The sequence below is a fragment of the Trichoderma harzianum genome (genome assembly GCF_003025095.1).
Source record: "Trichoderma harzianum CBS 226.95 unplaced genomic scaffold M431scaffold_1, whole genome shotgun sequence".
NCBI lineage: Eukaryota > Fungi > Ascomycota > Sordariomycetes > Hypocreales > Hypocreaceae > Trichoderma > Trichoderma harzianum.
This window is the reverse complement of record NW_020209249.1, coordinates 2,986,107-3,004,556: the sequence shown is the minus strand read 5'-3', so window position 1 is coordinate 3,004,556 and position 18,450 is coordinate 2,986,107. Positions and strand designations below refer to the sequence as shown.

At 51.5% G+C, this 18,450-nt stretch overlaps 5 protein-coding genes across 5 annotated transcripts; 3 read left to right on the top strand and 2 right to left on the bottom strand.

Moving 5' to 3' along the window:
- Positions 1 to 1,783: 1,783 nt before the first annotated feature.
- Positions 1,784 to 3,710, top strand: M431DRAFT_73441 (hypothetical protein; the record flags this gene model as incomplete). The annotated part of the gene is made up of 6 exons (XM_024922127.1): positions 1,784 to 2,622; positions 2,680 to 2,770; positions 2,825 to 2,914; positions 2,971 to 3,062; positions 3,124 to 3,403; positions 3,477 to 3,710. 6 exons carry the CDS (start codon positions 1,784 to 1,786, stop codon positions 3,708 to 3,710), a joined length of 1,626 nt encoding a protein of 541 aa, XP_024780603.1.
- A 451-nt stretch (positions 3,711 to 4,161) lies between these two features.
- Positions 4,162 to 5,486, bottom strand: M431DRAFT_894 (hypothetical protein; the record flags this gene model as incomplete). The annotated part of the gene is made up of 2 exons (XM_024924022.1): positions 4,162 to 5,352; positions 5,424 to 5,486. 2 exons carry the CDS (start codon positions 5,484 to 5,486, stop codon positions 4,162 to 4,164), a joined length of 1,254 nt encoding a protein of 417 aa, XP_024780602.1.
- A 619-nt stretch (positions 5,487 to 6,105) lies between these two features.
- On the top strand, positions 6,106 to 9,092 carry M431DRAFT_72302 (hypothetical protein; the record flags this gene model as incomplete). The annotated part of the gene is made up of 4 exons (XM_024922010.1): positions 6,106 to 6,232; positions 6,309 to 6,382; positions 6,487 to 8,970; positions 9,066 to 9,092. 4 exons carry the CDS (start codon positions 6,106 to 6,108, stop codon positions 9,090 to 9,092), a joined length of 2,712 nt encoding a protein of 903 aa, XP_024780601.1.
- Positions 9,093 to 9,527: 435 nt separating this feature from the next.
- M431DRAFT_70717 (hypothetical protein) lies at positions 9,528 to 12,054 on the bottom strand (the record flags this gene model as incomplete). The annotated part of the gene is made up of 2 exons (XM_024921816.1): positions 9,528 to 10,431; positions 10,493 to 12,054. The coding sequence occupies 2 exons, from the start codon at positions 12,052 to 12,054 to the stop codon at positions 9,528 to 9,530; spliced, it is 2,466 nt and encodes an 821-aa protein (XP_024780600.1).
- A 1,935-nt stretch (positions 12,055 to 13,989) lies between these two features.
- Positions 13,990 to 14,852, top strand: M431DRAFT_72168 (hypothetical protein; the record flags this gene model as incomplete). The annotated part of the gene is made up of 2 exons (XM_024921990.1): positions 13,990 to 14,083; positions 14,197 to 14,852. The coding sequence occupies 2 exons, from the start codon at positions 13,990 to 13,992 to the stop codon at positions 14,850 to 14,852; spliced, it is 750 nt and encodes a 249-aa protein (XP_024780599.1).
- Between the last annotated feature and the right edge of the window lie 3,598 nt (positions 14,853 to 18,450).

The following is an 18,450-nucleotide window of genomic DNA, read 5'->3' as shown; positions in this document are numbered from 1 at the left end:
TCGACTGTATCTTTATCGCCTTTAATCCTCTCGGTATCAGTCGCAGTGTTTTATGCCTTGTTTGTTCGAGTGTGTCTGCTAGATTTTCGAATTTGGTAATGCATGTTTGGAGCAATAGCATCGAGTTGGTTCCGCAGATGAACTGTGCCTTTTAGGGACGTTTGAGCAGCCTTGTTGGCTCAAAGTGAACGTGCGGGTGTTGACAAAGGCAGAAGATACTGCTGGCATATAGGAGAGCTTTCGGTTCGAATTTGTTTGGTATTGGGAGAAAAGAAGCCTATGCCCAAAGCTCGTTGGAGCGGATAGGATAACGCTTGTGAGAAGAAACAAATCTGCGAGGCTACCGAGAATTAATCGTTAACACAGGCACCCAGCATCGACTTTGTTCTTGCAGATGCAAAGAAAGAAACAGATACCATCGTTTGCAACAAAAGAAGATCAGGACTAATTTCTCAATCCTGCACATCCAAGTCCTTCAATCCGCCGGCCTGGATACCAACGGCCCGAGCTGAATCATCTGCACTGGTGGCAGACGGACAGACAGCTGGCAGCAGCAAGTCAAGTCAGCTGGCAGTTGTTCAGCCCAGCCTGCCAAATCAACACCGCGAGTATTTCGTCATTTCTCGCTTCCATTTGCCTTGTTGTCATTTCTTCCTCCCTCACACGCGTCTCTCCTGGCTTGGTGGTAATTCTAGTCTTTAATATCGCGGCCATCACGCCTGCACCAGCACCAGCGTCGGCCCCCTTGGCATAGCTTATCATAACGACTCCTTCCGTTTCTTGGGCAAATAGATTTTGTTGCAGCTTCCTTTTCTGCAGGGCTTAGGTAAGTCTCGTCTACGCCTCCGCCTACTTCTCTGCTTCTCTCTCTTCTTCCTCTTCAATCTCTTCTTCCTTTTCCTTCTCCTCACAGCATCACATCCCACAGTCCTCGTCACTCTCTTGCAGCCTTCTGCCTCGACCAAATCTCTTCGAGACTTCATCTTGCTTGATAGCTTGTTCTATCTTAATTACTCTCGCTTCATCTCAATCAATTGTCTTGGTAGCACCATTTGCCTTTGGCCCTCGAGCTTCATTGTCTGCAACACCACGTAATCCCAAGACTGGGTAAGGTGAGCATACCTTTTGATAGTCTCGTTCTATCACCTAGCCTTCTGCTTCTCTTCGCATTTGTCTCCATTTGCTTGAGCAAATCTTCCTCTCCTGAGCTGTCCATCTACAGGCTGGCAGATGAATCCCCCTTTTCTCTACCTTATACATCTGCGAAGTCATTCTCCATTTGTCCTCTCCATGGTGTCTTCTCTCGTTTTCTGGCTCTTCGCCAGGCTGCCTGATATTCATATTTCATCATCCCCAGTCGGCTTTGCACATGAAGACCACTTCAGCACCGCTATGCTTCATCTTGGTTACATTGCCAACTCTTAACTGATTCCAGATTTTCGTCGTACTGTCGAATCATTTGTCATTTCTTCGATCACCATTGTGACCGATCTGCTGTTCTTTGGGTACGTTGCCTTCTTTTCAACTTCATCTCTTGAATCACTACCACCTGTCCAACCTTCCAACTTACTTCCCACTCCTCTCGACTCAGGTTTGATGCCCTGAATCACGGGCCACTTGTCATCGCCCAAGTCGGGGCAGTCATCCTAAGTCTTGGATATCTTTTCATCATGTCATCTGCTATCTTTGCCACAAGAACGCTCTACGTTACCACAAATCACTGACCGCGACAACGACAGGCAAACACATGTCTTACCATCTTCACACTGTTGCCGAATCCAAAATGGAAGCCAACGGCGGCGTTGCTAATCCTTATTACACCGGTCGAGCCGCTCATGCAGCTGCTGATCCCGGCAGCCTTATTAATCACTTCAATGGATTGACTCTCGGCAGCTTGAGCATGCCTAGCAATGCCGCTCCTGTCCCAATGGGACCGGGTCATGCGTTCATGGTCAACTCGGACAGCCAATTCGTCCTCACGCCTGTGCCAACTGCGCAACCCATGGGCCTTGGCCATTCTAATGAGAACCCTTATCTCAATTATCCGGGTGCCGCAGGCGGCTATGGTGCCTCCTATGTTGGCCTTTCGATGCCTCTTATGCCCTTTACCCCTGGCCGCCCAGGCACGGCCCAGCCTCGTGCTGATCGTGGCCATTCAGATGTTCCGGGTCTTGAGAATCGTCGCGGTTCTTACTCTACGACGGAGTCTGCTCCTGCCACCCCCTACTACGGCGGTGCCTTCTCCATTGTCCGCGATTATCCCCCTCGTGTTGCTAGCCTTGATCGGTCTTCATACACGACCCCGTCTCCTAATGCTACGGGCCTTGCACCCATTGAGACCACGAAGCCAATTCCCATGGTCATTTCGGATCGCACCATTGATGAGCTCCTCAAGAAAGATCCGGCCATTCCCAAGGCGGTTCCAGCTGTCTTCACTCCTCCAGGCCAGATGAAGACTCTTGAGCAAAGTTTGGAGAATCGCATTCCCGGTAACCGCAACGTGTACATTCGTGGTCTTCATCCCACCACGGACGATGAGCTGCTCTACCATTTTACTTCTCGCTTTGGTGCTGTTGAGACGTCCAAGGCCATCATCGACACTAACACTGGAGCTTGTAAGGGGTAAGCTCTGCTCATCCTAACACACTCAATTCTCTACTTGATGCTGACTGGCCATAGATTTGGTTTCGCCAAGTTCTACGATGTTCGTGACTCTGAACTGTGCATTCGGGCCTTCCACCGCCTCGGCTACGAGATCGGCTTTGCCCGGGTACGATTCAACCTCTTCCCCCCTTCTCAACTCTTCTGAGCTAACAACTTCTAGGAGTCGTTCAATTCTCGGCTCAAAGCTGAGGGTGATGACGGTTCAACTAACCTTTACATCTCCAACCTGCCCAAGAGCCTGAACGAGATGGTATGTTGATTTACATGACTCTTCTCTCGCAGCTGGTGTGGCTGACCCTGACCTAGGAACTCGCCACTATCTTCCTTGGATACCACATTCAGTCCAGCAAGATCCTTCGCGATAGCATGGGAAACAGCCGTGGCGTCGGCTTTGCTCGGTAGGTTTCTCGAAGCCCCTGTCGGCCCTCACAACGTCCTTTACCTTCTGACGCAGTTTAGATTTGACTCTCGCGAGATCTGCGACGAGATCGTTCGCAAGTTCAACGGCATCGGCATTGGTGAAGAGGGTCTTCCAATGAACATTCGCTATGCCGATACTCCAGCTCAGAAAGAGCTCAAACGAGTTACCGCTGAACGTCGTCAGTTCCGCACCAATGAGTACAATATTGGCGCCTACGGCACTCCGCTTGTTGGCCTGAACCCTGCTCTGTACAACCAGCAAGCCCACTGGCGACGCAATCTACCCCAGTCCCGAAGGTTTGCTTCTGGTGGTTGCGGGGTAGACACTGACTTGCCACTAACATCTCGCAGCGGCCTATCGTCCTCGTCGCTTGACGACACGCGAAGCTCAGTGCCCCGTGCACAGTCTGCGTATGGATATAGCCGCAGCATTTTTGCTAAGTTCTAACTCTTTCGGTAGGGCGACCACGAGCGCGGACGCTACGATTTCGACTCCCACCACGTCTGAGTGCGATGAGAGTGTCACGGTTCGAGCGGACCCAGCCGTCGTCGCCGCCGCCGGCAAAGAGAACATCCAGCTGTCTCCCTCGGTCAAGAAGGAGGCCTCGAAGAAGGACTCGCAGTGAACACCCATGCAGTCTTCATTCTTTTGCTTTTTTGTGCCTTTTTGTCCGCACGTTTGTGCCATAATATGATGCCGGCTGGTTCAACATCTCTACCACTACTTGTTTTGGACTTTTTTGGGACCACTTACCCCAACAGTCACGGTAGCTTTTACGCCACGGTTGAAACATGTTCTAGGTCTGGAGATAGCCAATAAGTGGGATCAAACTGTGTGAAGGGATTATTTTATGTGCGTTGTACTATAGAGTCTAGATAATGGCAGGCTGTGGCAAAAGTTGGCGGCGTTAGCATCGTTTTTACACACAATGATGAGATATCATTCCATCACATAATGAGAAATTCTTTTGTTGTGCCTTCTTTTCCCGTTGACCATTTTTGAACAACGGCTGCTAATGAAATTCAATTTTGTTTTGTCATGTCGAGTCTTGGTTCTTGGTATCAGTCATCCGGTCACTATACTGCCAGTTTTGCCATTTCGCTGTTGGCCTTGTCTATGGCTGGCTCACCACTCAAGAGACCTTCAGAGAGTCCACCACTCAAAAGAGCTTCTTGTCTTCCCTCGCCTTCATCCTCATCATCGCCCTCTTCCTCTTCTCCTTCCTCTTCTTCACTATCCTCATCACTATCCTCATCGTAGTCATCGTCGTCATCCTCGTTTGCCCCCTCTTGACCTTCCTTGTCCGTCTTTTTATCTTTGATTGCTGCCTCAAGATCTTTCAACATCTTCTTGGTGAAGCCTGATGCTTCAACGGTAGCATCCAACCGCTTCAGACCACCCTTTCCAACAGTCTTCTTTGCGTCCTTGAAAAAAGGCCCCGGTTGGGAGGGTGTGAAATGAAATCGTCGTAAAAAGAAACGCTTAATGCAGTTTACATCTCGGTCAAAGTACATCTCGGCATTGACATGCTCCATAGAGACCATCTGTGGGAAATCGATGATGACTGGCTCGAGTACAATAGACTCTGTGCCATCCTCAGCCGTTGATTTAATCTCCTTGACTAAGATGTTGAACTCGTTATAATCGCCGTGAATCAGACCATGGCTTGCTAGGCGTAGGATGAGGGAGATGAGATCTGCGTAGAGCGAGGCCGGGTCGGGGACCTCGCTGATTTGTCGGAGAGGAAATGCGTCCACCAGGGACATAACGATGGTATGTCTGGACTGTGCCAAGGGTGTTGGCACAGGAAAGCCTTCCTCGTGAAGCGCATTCATGAAGGCGTATTCCTTCATGGCGGCGAGCCTTGAGAGATACATCCACGACTGGGCATTGCGGTTCTTTAGGTAGTCTCGGTTTGATTTGACTGTTCGGAAAGATATTCGCCCAAGACGATGGATCTTCAGCACACACTGCTTGCCGGAGTGATCTGCGACAACCATGATGTCGCTCTCCTTTCCCACGCCGATTCGGTTGCCGACGCTGTAGACATCTTTGCGGCTGGCGTGGGTGTGTAGCGCGAGGTAATCGAGACCTCCGTATGTCAGGCGATATCCGTCGTATTTGGCTTCCTTGACACGGGCAATGAGGCCGACCTTGGCGAGGGCTGATATGCTCCTGTGGACGCCGCTTACGCCGCCTCGAAGGCGAGCCAGCTTTTCTATTAGAGGAGTGGGGACGATCTCGTGGTTTTTGCTGCCCATTTCGACCTGTAATAGCGAAGGGGTATATGATTAGCGAATCTTTTGTTTGTATATTATATCGGGTTTGTTGGGCGTACTGCTGTGAGGACTCGCCAGTCCTCGGCCGCCAGATGGCGCATTGCTCTGGTGTCCAACTTCATGGCTGGCTATATAGATGAACTGAATATGGCGAACTTTTTAAATACGTTTGCTGAAGTTATTTAGGCTAAACGCTAAACCTCAAGATATCATATGCCAGTATCCTGCCTTCAACTTAATTCTTCGACAGATGGGGGGTTCCGTTGGAAAGTTGGTGGGGTCTACCAAGCAGCAAACAACCTGTGATGAAAGAAAATTGACCAAGATCTTATCGATACCAGAGATAGAGATGGGAATGGCTGCGACTAGCCCTAATTCATCCTAGAGCGAATTCCAGGGATCGTGGCACGTGATCATAAGGCTGGGGTTCAGAGTACGTAGCTGGTTCTGTAGGCGGCAGCGCCTCGCGTAATACCTGGTACCTAGCAGCCCATGGCAGCTGTTGAGAGTAGCGCTCCAACCCAGCCCAGAGCTTTACCAAGCAAAGTCTCCATCAGCACTTCCACCTGATTCCGCCCGCAACTTCGACCTGCTCAACCTCCCCGGGGCTGCGATACTGAGCAATTCTAATTCTAACCTGCCAACCATCTTTTAACGACTTCCTCCGCATTCATCCATCCTCAGCCCCCGACGTCTTTGCTGGGGGGGTTCATCATAGACGCCTAATCTCTCTACGTCACCATGGCCCAGGACAGCGATTTGCCAAAGCCGGCGGCGGCTGCTGATAAGGGGAAGGGCAAGGCTGTGGACGATGTCAAAGATGACAAGGCTGTCGCGGACGGCAAGAAGGAGGACGACAAGAAGGATGGTAAATACCCCACTCCCTTGGGAGACGCCCGATATCCCGTGGTTTTCTCGACAATGGCTGACTTGAGGGGTACCAGCTGCCGAAGAGGAGCTCAATGAAGAGGACCAGCAGCTCAAGAGCGAGCTAGATATGATGGTGGAGCGTTTAACAGTGAGTATTGCCGGATAACATCAAACGAGAGGAGGGGAAGATGAGGGAGGGGCAAGCTATGCGTTTGTCCGATGAGTTTTGGAAGCTTACCTCTTTGTCTCCAGGAATCCGATAGTTCCCTTTACAAATCCGCCCTTGAAATGATGAAGAGCGCAATCAAGACCTCCACATCGTCCATGACAGCAGTACCAAAGCCGCTCAAGTTTCTCCGACCACACTACGAGACCCTGACCAAGCTGTACGACGAGTGGCCTAGCGATGAGAACAAGGTATCACTGGCCGATGTCCTGTCAGTTATTGGCATGACCTTCTCCGATGAGGACCGACAAGACACACTCAAGTACCGACTCTTGGCCCCCACAACCGACATTGGATCATGGGGCCACGAATACGTCCGACACTTGGCTCTCGAGATCGGCGAGGTGTACAGCAAGCGCATCACGGCCGATGAGCCCACCAAGGACCTTGTCGACCTGGCACTGATTCTGGTGCCGCTCTTCATCAAGAGCAACCAGGAGGCTGATGCCGTGGATCTGATGAGCGAGCTGGAAATCATTGAGGAGATCAGCAAGTTTGTCGACGAGAACTCCTACCCCAGAGTGTGCCTATACATGGTCACCATGGTGAACTTGTTGACATATCCCGACAACGAGACCTTCCTCCGTGTTGCCCACGACATCTACATCACCCACAAGCAGTTTACTCAGGCAGTTATTCTTGCTATTCGATTGCACGACATTGACCTGCTTCAGGAAGATTTCGACAAGGCGGAAGATCCCATACTCAAGAGACAGCTGGCCTTTTTGATTTCCCGTCAGAAGATTGTCATGCCCATGGTTGAAGATGGTGAGGGCGATGACCAGGAGCTGTTCGAGTGTCTACACAACATCAAGCTGTCAGGGTATTTCAAGGGTCTGGGTAAGGAACTCAACATCCTCGACCCCAAGTCCACCGAGGATATCTACAAGAGCCACTTGGAGAGCAGTCGAGTAGCCGGAATGACCAACTTGGACTCTGCCAGGCATAACCTGGCCGCCGCCTTCGTCAATGCGTTTGTCAATGCTGGATTCGGCAACGACAAGATGATGCTCGTCGACTCCCAGAAGGAGGCTTGGGTGTGGAAGACCAAGGGTGAGGGCATGATGTCAACTGTTGCCTCCCTCGGCACCCTGTTGATGTGGGATATTGAGAACGGCCTCGACAGCGTCGACAGGTACACTTATGCCACTGAGCCGGAGATCACAGCCGGTTCTATGCTTGCCATTGGTATCATGAACTCGGGTGTTCGGCTAGAATCTGAGCCAACTATTGCGCTCTTGGGAGATGCTGACAAGCTGCACCATGAAAACCCTCTTGTACGCACTGGTTGCCTGATGGGTCTCGGATTGGCCTATGCTGGATCTAATAAGGAGGATGTTATCGATCTGATCATGCCCATGATTGTCGACTCTAAGGAGGACATGCAAATCTCGGCCATGGCAGCGTTGGCTTGTGGTCTGATTGCTATTGGCACATCTCACCCCGAAGTGAGCGAGGCTATCGTGACGACACTTATGGACGAAGAGCGCAAGAACCAATTGACCGATAAGTGGACGAGGTTTTTGGGTCTGGGCTTGGGACTCCTTTTCTTTGGTCGTCAGGAAGAGGTGGATGTTATCTTGGAGACGCTCAAGGCTGTGGACCACCCCATGGCCAAGCCTACAGCTGTTCTGGCCGAGATTTGTGCTTGGGCCGGTACCGGTGCTGTCCTGAAGATCCAGGAGCTGTTGCACATTTGCAACGAGCACCAAGAAGAGTCGGACGATAAGAAGGGCGACGAACTTCTGCAAGCGTACGCGGTCTTGGGTATTGCGCTCGTGTCGATGGGAGAGGACATTGGCCAGGAGATGGTCCTGAGACAGTTTGGTCATCTCATGCACTACGGCGAACCCAACATTCGTAAAGCCGTGCCTTTGGCTATGGGCTTGATTAGCCCGAGCAACCCGCAGATGAAGGTCTATGACACGCTCTCAAGATATAGTCACGACAATGATCCGGAAGTGGCCATCAACGCCATCTTCGCCATGGGTATGCTGGGTGCGGGCACCAACAACGCTCGATTGGCTCAGCTACTCCGACAGCTTGCAAGCTACTACCACCGAGACCAAGACGCCCTGTTCATGGTCCGCATTGCACAGGGTCTCTTGCACATGGGCAAGGGAACGCTCTCTCTGAACCCATTCCACTCCGACAGACAGGTGCTCTCCCCTGTCTCGACCGCCGGTCTGCTGACTACCATCATTGCCATGCTTGACCCCAAGGACTTTATCGCCTCCAACTCGCACTACCTCCTCTACTTCCTTGTTCCTGCCATGCACCCCAGATTCCTTGTCACCGTGGACGAAGACTTGAACCTCTTGAAGGTCAACGTTCGTGTTGGTCAGGCAGTCGACGTTGTCGGCCAGGCTGGTCGGCCCAAGACTATTACCGGCTGGCAGACACAGAGCACACCGGTGGTGCTAAGCTACGGCGATCGAGCGGAGCTGGAGGACGAGGAGTACATCAGCCTTAACAGCACCCTCCTGGAAGGCATAGTGATTCTGCGAAAGGTGAGCCTTTTCCGCCCTCAACATTAATAATTCAATACCTCCCTCTGATTGACCCTATTTGTTGAACATGTTACTAACATTTTATGTGTGTATAGAACCCCGAATGGCAGGCGGAGCAATAAATAAGGCAACTAAATAAATAAAAAGGCATTACATGAGGTCGGGTGAGAAACCACTGGTATAGAAATATTTCTTGGGCCGGGCGAGAAAGGGAGGAGGCGAAACTGCGCTGTATAGTAATTTACTTGAACGCCACAAGAAAGCAAATTTCAAAAGTAAAAAAACATCGTCATGAGCAACTAATATCTTGCATTTATCCTATGATATGGTGCACTGTTTATATGCTGAAGATGTTTTTAAGATTGAGATTGGTAAGTTCTATTGCTAATTTGTCATTGATATCGTCAAATGTGGTTTGTAGTTAAGTAGTAGAGTAATTATATGCATGACATCCAAGAGAACATCGCAGACAGATGGACAGAAATCTATATATCCAATAGAAAAAAAAAGGATATGCATGTGTAAGTGAAGCATTTTACACACATCAATCAACCGCTTCACCAGGACTCAGGTCCAAAGTGCTCTCCGTCCTCAACGGTTCTAAACGAGCAAGCCTGCCAGTCACAGCCCTGCTTGTACACTTCGGTGCCCCACCAGCTGAAGCCCTTCATCCAGCCCGGGTATATGAAGACGAAGAAGACAATGACGATGCCGAACGCGAGGCCCGAGTCGAGGGCGGCGCTGAGGGTCATTGTATATTTTCCCCACCAGGCGTTCGCGCGGCGCTTGATGAGGTAGTTGAAGAAGAAGCAGACGAGGGCCCAGACGGAGAAGTTGAGACCCGTGGCGGGCGGGATCCAGCCCATGGCGCCGAAGATGACGGGGAGGTTGACCTTTCGGAAGAGGCTGTGCTTCTTGTGGCGGGAGTAGAGCCAGAGGGGGATGGGCAGGATTGCGCCGAGCGGGAAGCACCATACGAGGGAGCGGTATATCGCGCGGGCGCCGAAGAACTCGCCAGGCCCGACGACGCCCCAGAGGATGGAGCCGTTGAAGTGGACGCGGGCGATGGGGCAGGTGAAGCCGTTGACGGCCTCGGGGGTGCAGATGCCCCTGACGTTGGCAAACATCCAGTTGAGGACGCCGATCTGGGTGACGGAGGAGACGAGCGTGGCGACGATCTGGACGGAGAACATGATGCGCGGCGGGATCTTCATGTAGTGGCCGAGCTTGAGGTCGGAGGCGAACTTGATGCCCTGGGCGGAGGAGATGTAGCCGTAGGTGACGAAGACCATGTTGGCGATGGGGCGGCCGGGGAAGGCGACGCCGCAGATGAGCTGGCAGATGAGGTAGATGCTACTATGCTGGTTGGTGATGGCCATGATGATGCCGTTGGGAATGAAGAAGATGGCGCCAATCGCCAGGGCAAGGAGAAGGCCGTACCAGGGGAGGTGAACGGGATAGCTGAAGAAAAGATGTGGTGGTGAGTAACAACTTTGAAGACATATTGAGAGGGATAGCTTACTATTCAACGACAAAGATGCCAATGGCTGCCATGGAGACAAAGGTGGCAAAGTACCAGCTAATGGGGGCATCTTTATAGCGCTTCATAAGGCGACTGTGAATATCCTCGTGGCTCATGAGGCCTTCGATATGGGATCCCGACATTGACACACGGGGAGTCCCTTCTGGCTGTGCGGCGGTTGCTGATGAAGGATCGGGGGAGTCAGAGACTTGTTGATAGCCTTCCTTGCCTTGTCCTCTCGCCTCTACTAGCGATTTCTTCCATGTGTGCCAGATGTCTTGGCCGTGCCAGCATAGGGTATGCGTCAAGAGAGCAGCGAGGCCGGCGAACTGAACGCCGTAGCTGAGCATATACGTGACTGGCAGGAACACGCGGCTATAGTTTGAGTATGCTTCCCGATCGAAGAGAAAGTCCGGAGTGAGGATTTTGCTGACGTCGTAGACTTTTCCCGTGTTGTCGAAGACGGCCGTAGAAAGGATGGGCATATAAGAGGAGTAGAGCACATTGCTGTAATAGAACAGTGGTGCTATGATCCACATGACGATGGCTAGACCGCCAACGACATTCATGGCAGCCCAAAAAGGTACCAAGAGAGGTGAGCCAACGTATGTGATTTGGGCCCAGTCAAAGGTCATGGGAAAGAGACCAAGACCAGAGGATACACCGAACAAGTTTGCGAGAACGACACTCTTGGGCGCAAACCAGGTAATGACGTTGAAGTAACTGAGAGCGGGCATCAGGAGACCCGGTAGGAAGTAAAAGATGGAGGCGCAAACCCAGATGATGTAGAAGAACTTCCAGCGGCTGATAGTCCAGCCATTGGCCGGCTTGTTCTCTTGCTTATGGAGAGTGGAAAACATGGCGGCGGACATGAGAGTGCCGGGCCACACCATGCCGCTGGGGCGAACCAGGAAGCGGCGAGCCATTCCCGCGAAGCCATAACCAAGAATCTGCGTCGATATCGTCAAGAGCAGCTGGTAGGCAATGGGCGCCTCTTGGTTGTAGAATTGTGTCTGCTCGACAATGACGTCCGTGGCGAAGGCAAAGCCAAAAGCAACATTGCTGCTCACATAAACACATGTGTGCTCCTTTTCGTTCCACCTGCCCTGGGCTAGCCATAGACGTAGAGAGTCGAGTCGCTTCTTCTGACCATGGCCGTCATGGCTATGCGATGAGATGGCGGTCCGTACACCGTCTGTGAATTCCTCCTCGGGGTCGTACGACCGCTTCAACAAATAATCCCATAAATGGCCTAGAGGGTGGACGAGTAACAGCGCAATGACGGGAGTAATGGCAACGCTGGGGTATCTCAAAGAAAAAAACAAATTGGTGGAGGAGCCAAGGATGGAGAAGAGTATGGACAAGCACCACATGCGCGGCGTGTTTATAGATAGAGTCGTATCGTCAATTGGTGACACGGAGGCTCGCACGGCTTCGTTGGGCGAGTTCTCGTCGGCGTCTAGGTCGGGGATCTCGGTTGAGGAAGAGGCTCCGTCGAGCAGCGGCCCGTCCTCGGAGATGTCGTCGTCGAGCACAACGGTTGACAGAAGAGCCTCGGGCATGCCAAACCGGCCCTCGACACCGGAGACCAGCGCGGCGCCATCGAAGCTTCCGGACCTGCGAGACGAGCGCCGGGAAGCAAAGGATCGTCTGGAGACCTCGCCCCGGCTGGTTGAACGGGCGAGGCGAAGCCCGCGGTTGCTGGAATCGGACCCGGACCCGGAGCCGGAGGGAGACTGGCTGCGGTTCGGGGTCATGGCCGTGGAGCCGTAGGGCGACGAGTCGGATCGACGGCCATCGGCGAAGAGCAGCGGCGGCGTCGCTACTGCTGTTGCTGTTGCTGAAGCTGTTGTTCTCGTCGCCCTGCTGGAGGCTTTGCTGGAGGAGGCCATGGCAGCAGACGCAGCAGGCCGGGCTACAGCCTCTTGACGCCCAGGGAAGCGATCATGCTGGATGGAGGAAGAGAGAGGAGGGGGGAGAGAAAGAGATGTAGTCGAAGTAGTCGAAGAGCGGGAATGGGGACGGGATTGGGATTGAGGTTGTGGGACGGGGATCCCTGGGGTTGTGGTTGGAGAGCCCGGGACTGATGAGACTGAGACAGCGGCTGGTTGTGAGGTGACGGATGACGTTGCTGCTGCTGGTGCTACTGCTTGTGATTCCCTTGTTCGCGCCAGATTCTGCAGGGCAACGCCATGCTGCTTCGGAAAGGAATCGCTGGCCGGGGAGCTTGTTGAAGTCCTGGACTTGGATTCTCTGGATTCGCTGGCTCGACCCATGGCGGGGCGGTTGTGCGAAAAAGGGCGGATCGAATCGATGGTGATGGTGGGGGAGAGGGGCCGAAAATTCAATGGACGAGGGTTGGGCGGGTTATAGCGGGAGAATGCACTAATGCGGGCGCTGTAATTGGAACACAGAGGGCATAGACAAGGATCGGGCAGTCAATTCGATGTGGTGATAACCAACGGCTGAAACATTTTTTGTTTGTCTGGCTGATGCTTGCTCGACTTTGGCCCAATCCCCGGCATCAGATATCAAACCACCTTTTTCTGCTTCGGCTGCCGTGTCCCGTTTGGGCCTCTCCTTGCATGAATAGAGCATCTGCCTGCATGCAGCGTGTCACCCGCAATCCAGCTAGTGATGCAATCAAAAGTTCCGGCTGGAGCTGGAGTTAGTCACACCGGCAATCTATATCAGATTGAATCCTCTGCCTGGTAGCCCAATCGGCGCCTTGATTTCCAACCGTTATGCCTCCCAGCGCTGTTATTTGTCTCTCTCATATGCAGCCAAGTGAAAAATGAAGCACTCATAGTCTTTCCCGTCCAGCTATTCTAGTGATATTTCACTAGCATTGATGTCTCTCTTTCGTGAATGTCCGACCTTGTCCGAATGCGGTTCCGAAGGATCGGCGACATACAGAATGTGAGACAACGCTTAGCTTGGACTAGAGAAGGATCAATCAAGCCTGGGAAAGACGGCATAGTAAGGATGGACGGATCAGATAATTCATGCTGTACAAAATATAACTCGCATTGATTGGACCTTGAATACACACACCAAATGAACAATCACCACCTCTTCACCCATGTACACGCGCTGGTGCCTGGAGTTCCCGAAATTTCTGGCGCTCGCTCGGGTTACACAGAAGATCTTCAGCTCTGCTCAACTCAGTTCAGCGCAGCTCTACGAAAATGCTGTGTATTAATCGTCGTCATCATGCATGCAGATGCGTATAATTTCCCATCCATCACTGCCATGGCCCGAGCCGAGCCTCTTAGTGTGTTATAGCCATGGCCTGATTCGGGTCCTGTCGCCATGCAAATGATGAAACCTACGGAATCCCGGCCGGATCACGGACCCTCCGATCCGATGATTCTCCCCGCCATCGGCGCTCATCAAATTCCACACGGTTTTTCATCTCACTCATCACCAGCCTCACATTGACTTTGTAGCTCTGTCATTTTGTTGGAAATTTCTGGGCGTTTGCGGCTGGTTTAATCATGGCCTCTCCATTGGCCACCGCCAAGCAGCAGCTCAGGCGGCTCCTTAAGCAGAGGCTCTCAAAAGTCTCTCAAGATTCCGTTCTCTCTCAAAGTATGACGAGCCCAACCCACATCAACATCTAGCCATCCCTTATTAAATTCCAGATTTTCTCTCGTTCTCTCTCTCTTTTACTTTTTGGAAAATTGACACTTAAATCGTATCAGGCAGCACAATATTCGAAACGCTCAAAACCTTCAAGCCCTACCAAGACGCCAACCGCATCAGCGTATACCTCTCCATGCCCGTCGGAGAGATTCAGACAGACGCAATTGTTCGCCATGCTCTAAACTCGGGAAAGCAAGTCTTTGTCCCATACCTTCACAAGTCACCCCTAGACGAACCTGGAACTCCAGCTCGCGTAATGGACATGGTTCAGCTTCAGGATGTCCAGGACTACGACGGCCTTCAGAGAGATTCTTGGGGGATTCCTAGCATAGATCCAGCTACCGTCCATCTACGGCAGCGTATCCTTGGAGGACCAGATGTGCACAAATCAGACCAGTCCACTTTGGATCTGATCCTTATGCCCGGTGTGGCTTTTGATACCGATAGTGCGGGAAGTGTTAGAAGACTTGGTCACGGCAAAGGCTTCTACGACTTCTTTCTCAACAGGTACTTGGCTGCGAAACCTCATGATGAAGCTGGTAATGACGGCCCTGTATTACGCTTCTACGGATTGGCTCTCACGGAGCAGCTTCTTAACCCGGAAACGGATGAGCCGGTGCCCATGGGCCAGTATGACCGGAAGCTGCACGGCCTGATATTGGGCAATGGCGAGATTAAACTTTCACCCGATATTCAGACAATAAGCGCATCATGATACCATGTCATCTCATTCCGATTCTTGTTCCATTTGCTAAATGCACAGCACCTCACTGTGAGTCTACTTCGCTACGGTGTCAAAGTGACTCAGTCCCATCAATTACAAATTTTGATTATTCCCTTACGGATCTGCTGCTACATACAATCTGTTTATCAAAAACTCAAAGTTCAACAGTAGGAAGCTGGTCCATAAACCTCCTCCACATTCCCGTACTCTCCTCCTCCTCCCTCCCTCCCGTCAGAGTCGCCTTGTTTCCCACAACAATCATCCCATACTTGGCCCTGGTGAGAGCTACGTTCATCCGGCGCAGGTCCTTGAGGAACCCAATCTCTCGGCTTTCGTTACAACGAACGGTGACGAAAATAACAATATCGGCTTCGCGCCCTTGAAAGCCGTCGATACTGGAAATTTCGACGTTGGGAATTCCGGAAAGCGATCTTTGGAGAATGTCGGATTGCCGTGAATAAGGAGTCAACACGGCGATGGATGTGTTATTAGTGGCCTGCGCGCTATGGGCATCTGTTTCAGTCGATGATGTAGATTTAGGTGTGCGTAGGAGTTTGCAGATGGAGAGGCACAAGTCTGCCTGCTCTTTATTAGATTTAGACTTGTGGCCCAAATCTTCTCTTCCAGAACACTCGACAAAGATCATCCGAGGGAGATGAGTTGAATCATTGGTAGCTGGAGAGGTTGGCCAGGGGAAAGATGAAGGCGGCATCGGCCTATCTTCATCCCCGAGCCCAGACAATAGCTTTGCCTCATAAAACTCCTTCGAGATGAAGCTGCATATGGAGGGATGCATCCGATACTGTGTGTCCAGCATCACCTTCACCATGTTTGGTGTTGTCCTATCTCGAGTATATAATCTCTCAAACAGTGAGACGTCAAAATCCAACGCAAGTGCAATATTTTGTACAGTCGGCCTCAGCTGTACATGATCACCCACAAGGATTGCCTTTTCGCACCCCTTTGCCAGCGGCACAAGCGATGCGGGCTCCGTCTGCTGGGATGCTTCATCGACAATCACCGTGTCGAACACCTGATCTCTCAGCAAGCCTAATCCAGCTCCGATACACGTCGTGAAGATGATTCCGGCGGCTTTGACACGCTTCTTGGCCTCACGCATGGCAGCATGGCTAGAGTGTACTTCCTGGCCAGCTAGCGCATCGCATGTATATTTTCGCAAGTCTTCGCCAACTTTGCGGACTTCTGTCGCCACGCGCAAAGGAGTCATCTTTGAGCTCTGTAAAAGGCCTTCCTGGCCGATTCGCCCGAGATATCGCCTCATGACATTGTCTACGGCGTTGTGAGTTGGAGCAGTGACTAGTATCTTGCCGATGTTAGGACCTAGCTGTAGTCTTCTGATGATTGCCACGATTGTTTGTGTCTTTCCGGTGCCTGGGGGACCCCAAAGACAGACTAGTTTGTTGTTCTGTGATGCCTCCACTGCGGTTTTTTGACTTGGATTTAACGAAGTCTCTGCTGCAGATAGAGTCGAAGTTGATGCCACTTCATTGTTTGGATTTTCAGTCATAGTTGGTACACTGGCGACAGCTTGGGGCTGAATTCCAATGATTTGATCAAGCACTCCACAGCAAGCATATTCATAAGTTGCAAGATCACGCACGGCATCCAGCATCGTCTTTGCAGTCACAAACAAGCCGCACTCCTCCAGTATCCAGGAGCATTTTTCAGCGTAAGACGGCGGTGGATGAAAGCAACGTATCTTGGCAAACCCCGACCTGCTCTCGACAACCAGGCCATCCATGGAATAGACCCTGTCTAAAATCGAGCTTGATGGCGGACTGGCCGCGATGAGTCGTACGTGAGTATTAGATATCGGCGTGCCGCCAATGGCATCCATTCTGAAAGTGACTTCGACTAAAGTTCCTGGTTGATCTGTGCTCGAGTTTGTTTCTTTCTCGTCGTTGGCGATTCGGATATTCAGAAGCTCGTCTCTCTTTTTGGCTTCTTCCTGTACCGACCCAATGTGCTCTACCGCGATGCCGATTATGTTGTGAACAAAATTTTGAACAATGGCCGGTCTACCAGTTAACAACCTGGAACTATTTCTATCAAGGCCTTCGAGGAGAAGATCCAGCGCCGTACTTGACGAGTGAACAGTAAGCGCAATCAGCTCGACGAGGTCGGCAAAGGAGGCCAACTTGAGCCAATCCACATTGTCCAAGATGGTATGGAAGGGAGTTAACACAAGGTCTCCAAATTCAGCTTCCGATAGGATAATGCTGCGGAGCAGTGTGTGGCTGCTATTCTGTAGAACAACGCTCAGTTCTTCAGGCAGTTCCCTCCACGAGCCCAGATTGGCAAAGGTCGCCGAGATGTAGGGCATTATCTGCAAGAAATCGGCCATGGTTCGCAAAGTATCCCCCGGAGCCATCACTTTGTCATTCCTGATACTCGTAATCAAGTGTTCGAAGCAGTGTGTGAGTAGCCCTCGTTGCTCACGTTCTACCAGCCAGGCGAAGAGTTGCTGCAAGGTTGCCGGATCTAACACGTCTTGCAGAGCAGACAGATTTCCCCTTTTGACAACTTCGACTACAAGAGGAGGTTGCGCGCCCAAAGACCAGTCGACGTCATGAAGCTTTGGGACGTCGTATTCCTTGGGTTCGCGAGGGAATAGGGGTAAGACTTGCTCGGTGCCAATGTAGTCTTCCCATAGGTCCAGATTGCGCATCGAACTGACATCCCTATTGCTGATGATGTAGATCTCCTTTATTGGGAAGAAATTAGTATTATTGCACGACATGACGTTTCTATATGCACTTGGTAAAAAAGAACTTACCGCAGCCAAGATGCCCTGCCTCTGTAGCCTTCCAATATGCGTCTGTAGATTTCTACTAAACTTGTCCAGCGCAATACTCGCTCTGTAATCAACATTGGTTCCATTCGCAAGAGTCTGCTGCCTTGCCCTTCGGCGATCTTGTTCGTTGGCCGCATTCCGGTAACTACTATCGTTTGATCCGCTACGACCAATAAACACCCACGTATTCCCCACAGTGCGATCAAACAACTGCAATCTATTCTCATCGCAAAAGAGCCGATATTCCTTCTTCGTCGGCAGAGAAAGTCGGCTTTGCGTCTCTCTTCCCTGAGAGTGCGGAAAGGCAAACAGCCTCACCTTGTTGCCCACCACAAAGTCATCGGCCGGCGTAATCTTTTGCGGCACGTACATTGCCAATGTCAGTCGCTCATCTGGGCGGAAGATGATTAGTTTCTTGTGAAATAATTCGAGATTTCTGCTTGCTGTTTCTAAAAAGGTGGCTAGTCGGTCTTCCTCGGACGTGTAGACGCGTTTCCAATGAAGGCCGGGATAGTTGAGATGGAAATGCTTCAATTCTGCCTCAGTGACCAGGCTTGACGAGGAGAGAGCGTTGAGTACTAGACTTGGAGCGTCAATGTACGCAGGCACTTGAGCCAAAATCCATGCCTTTTCTTCTGAACTTAGCGAATTCAGGTCAAACATGTGCATCAAATCGTAGAAGGAGGTGTTTGTTCTCCTACACCATCTCACAGTCATCCTGATCAACTCAGCCTCAGAAATGGCGATATCGTCTCTACACAGCAATAGCTGAAC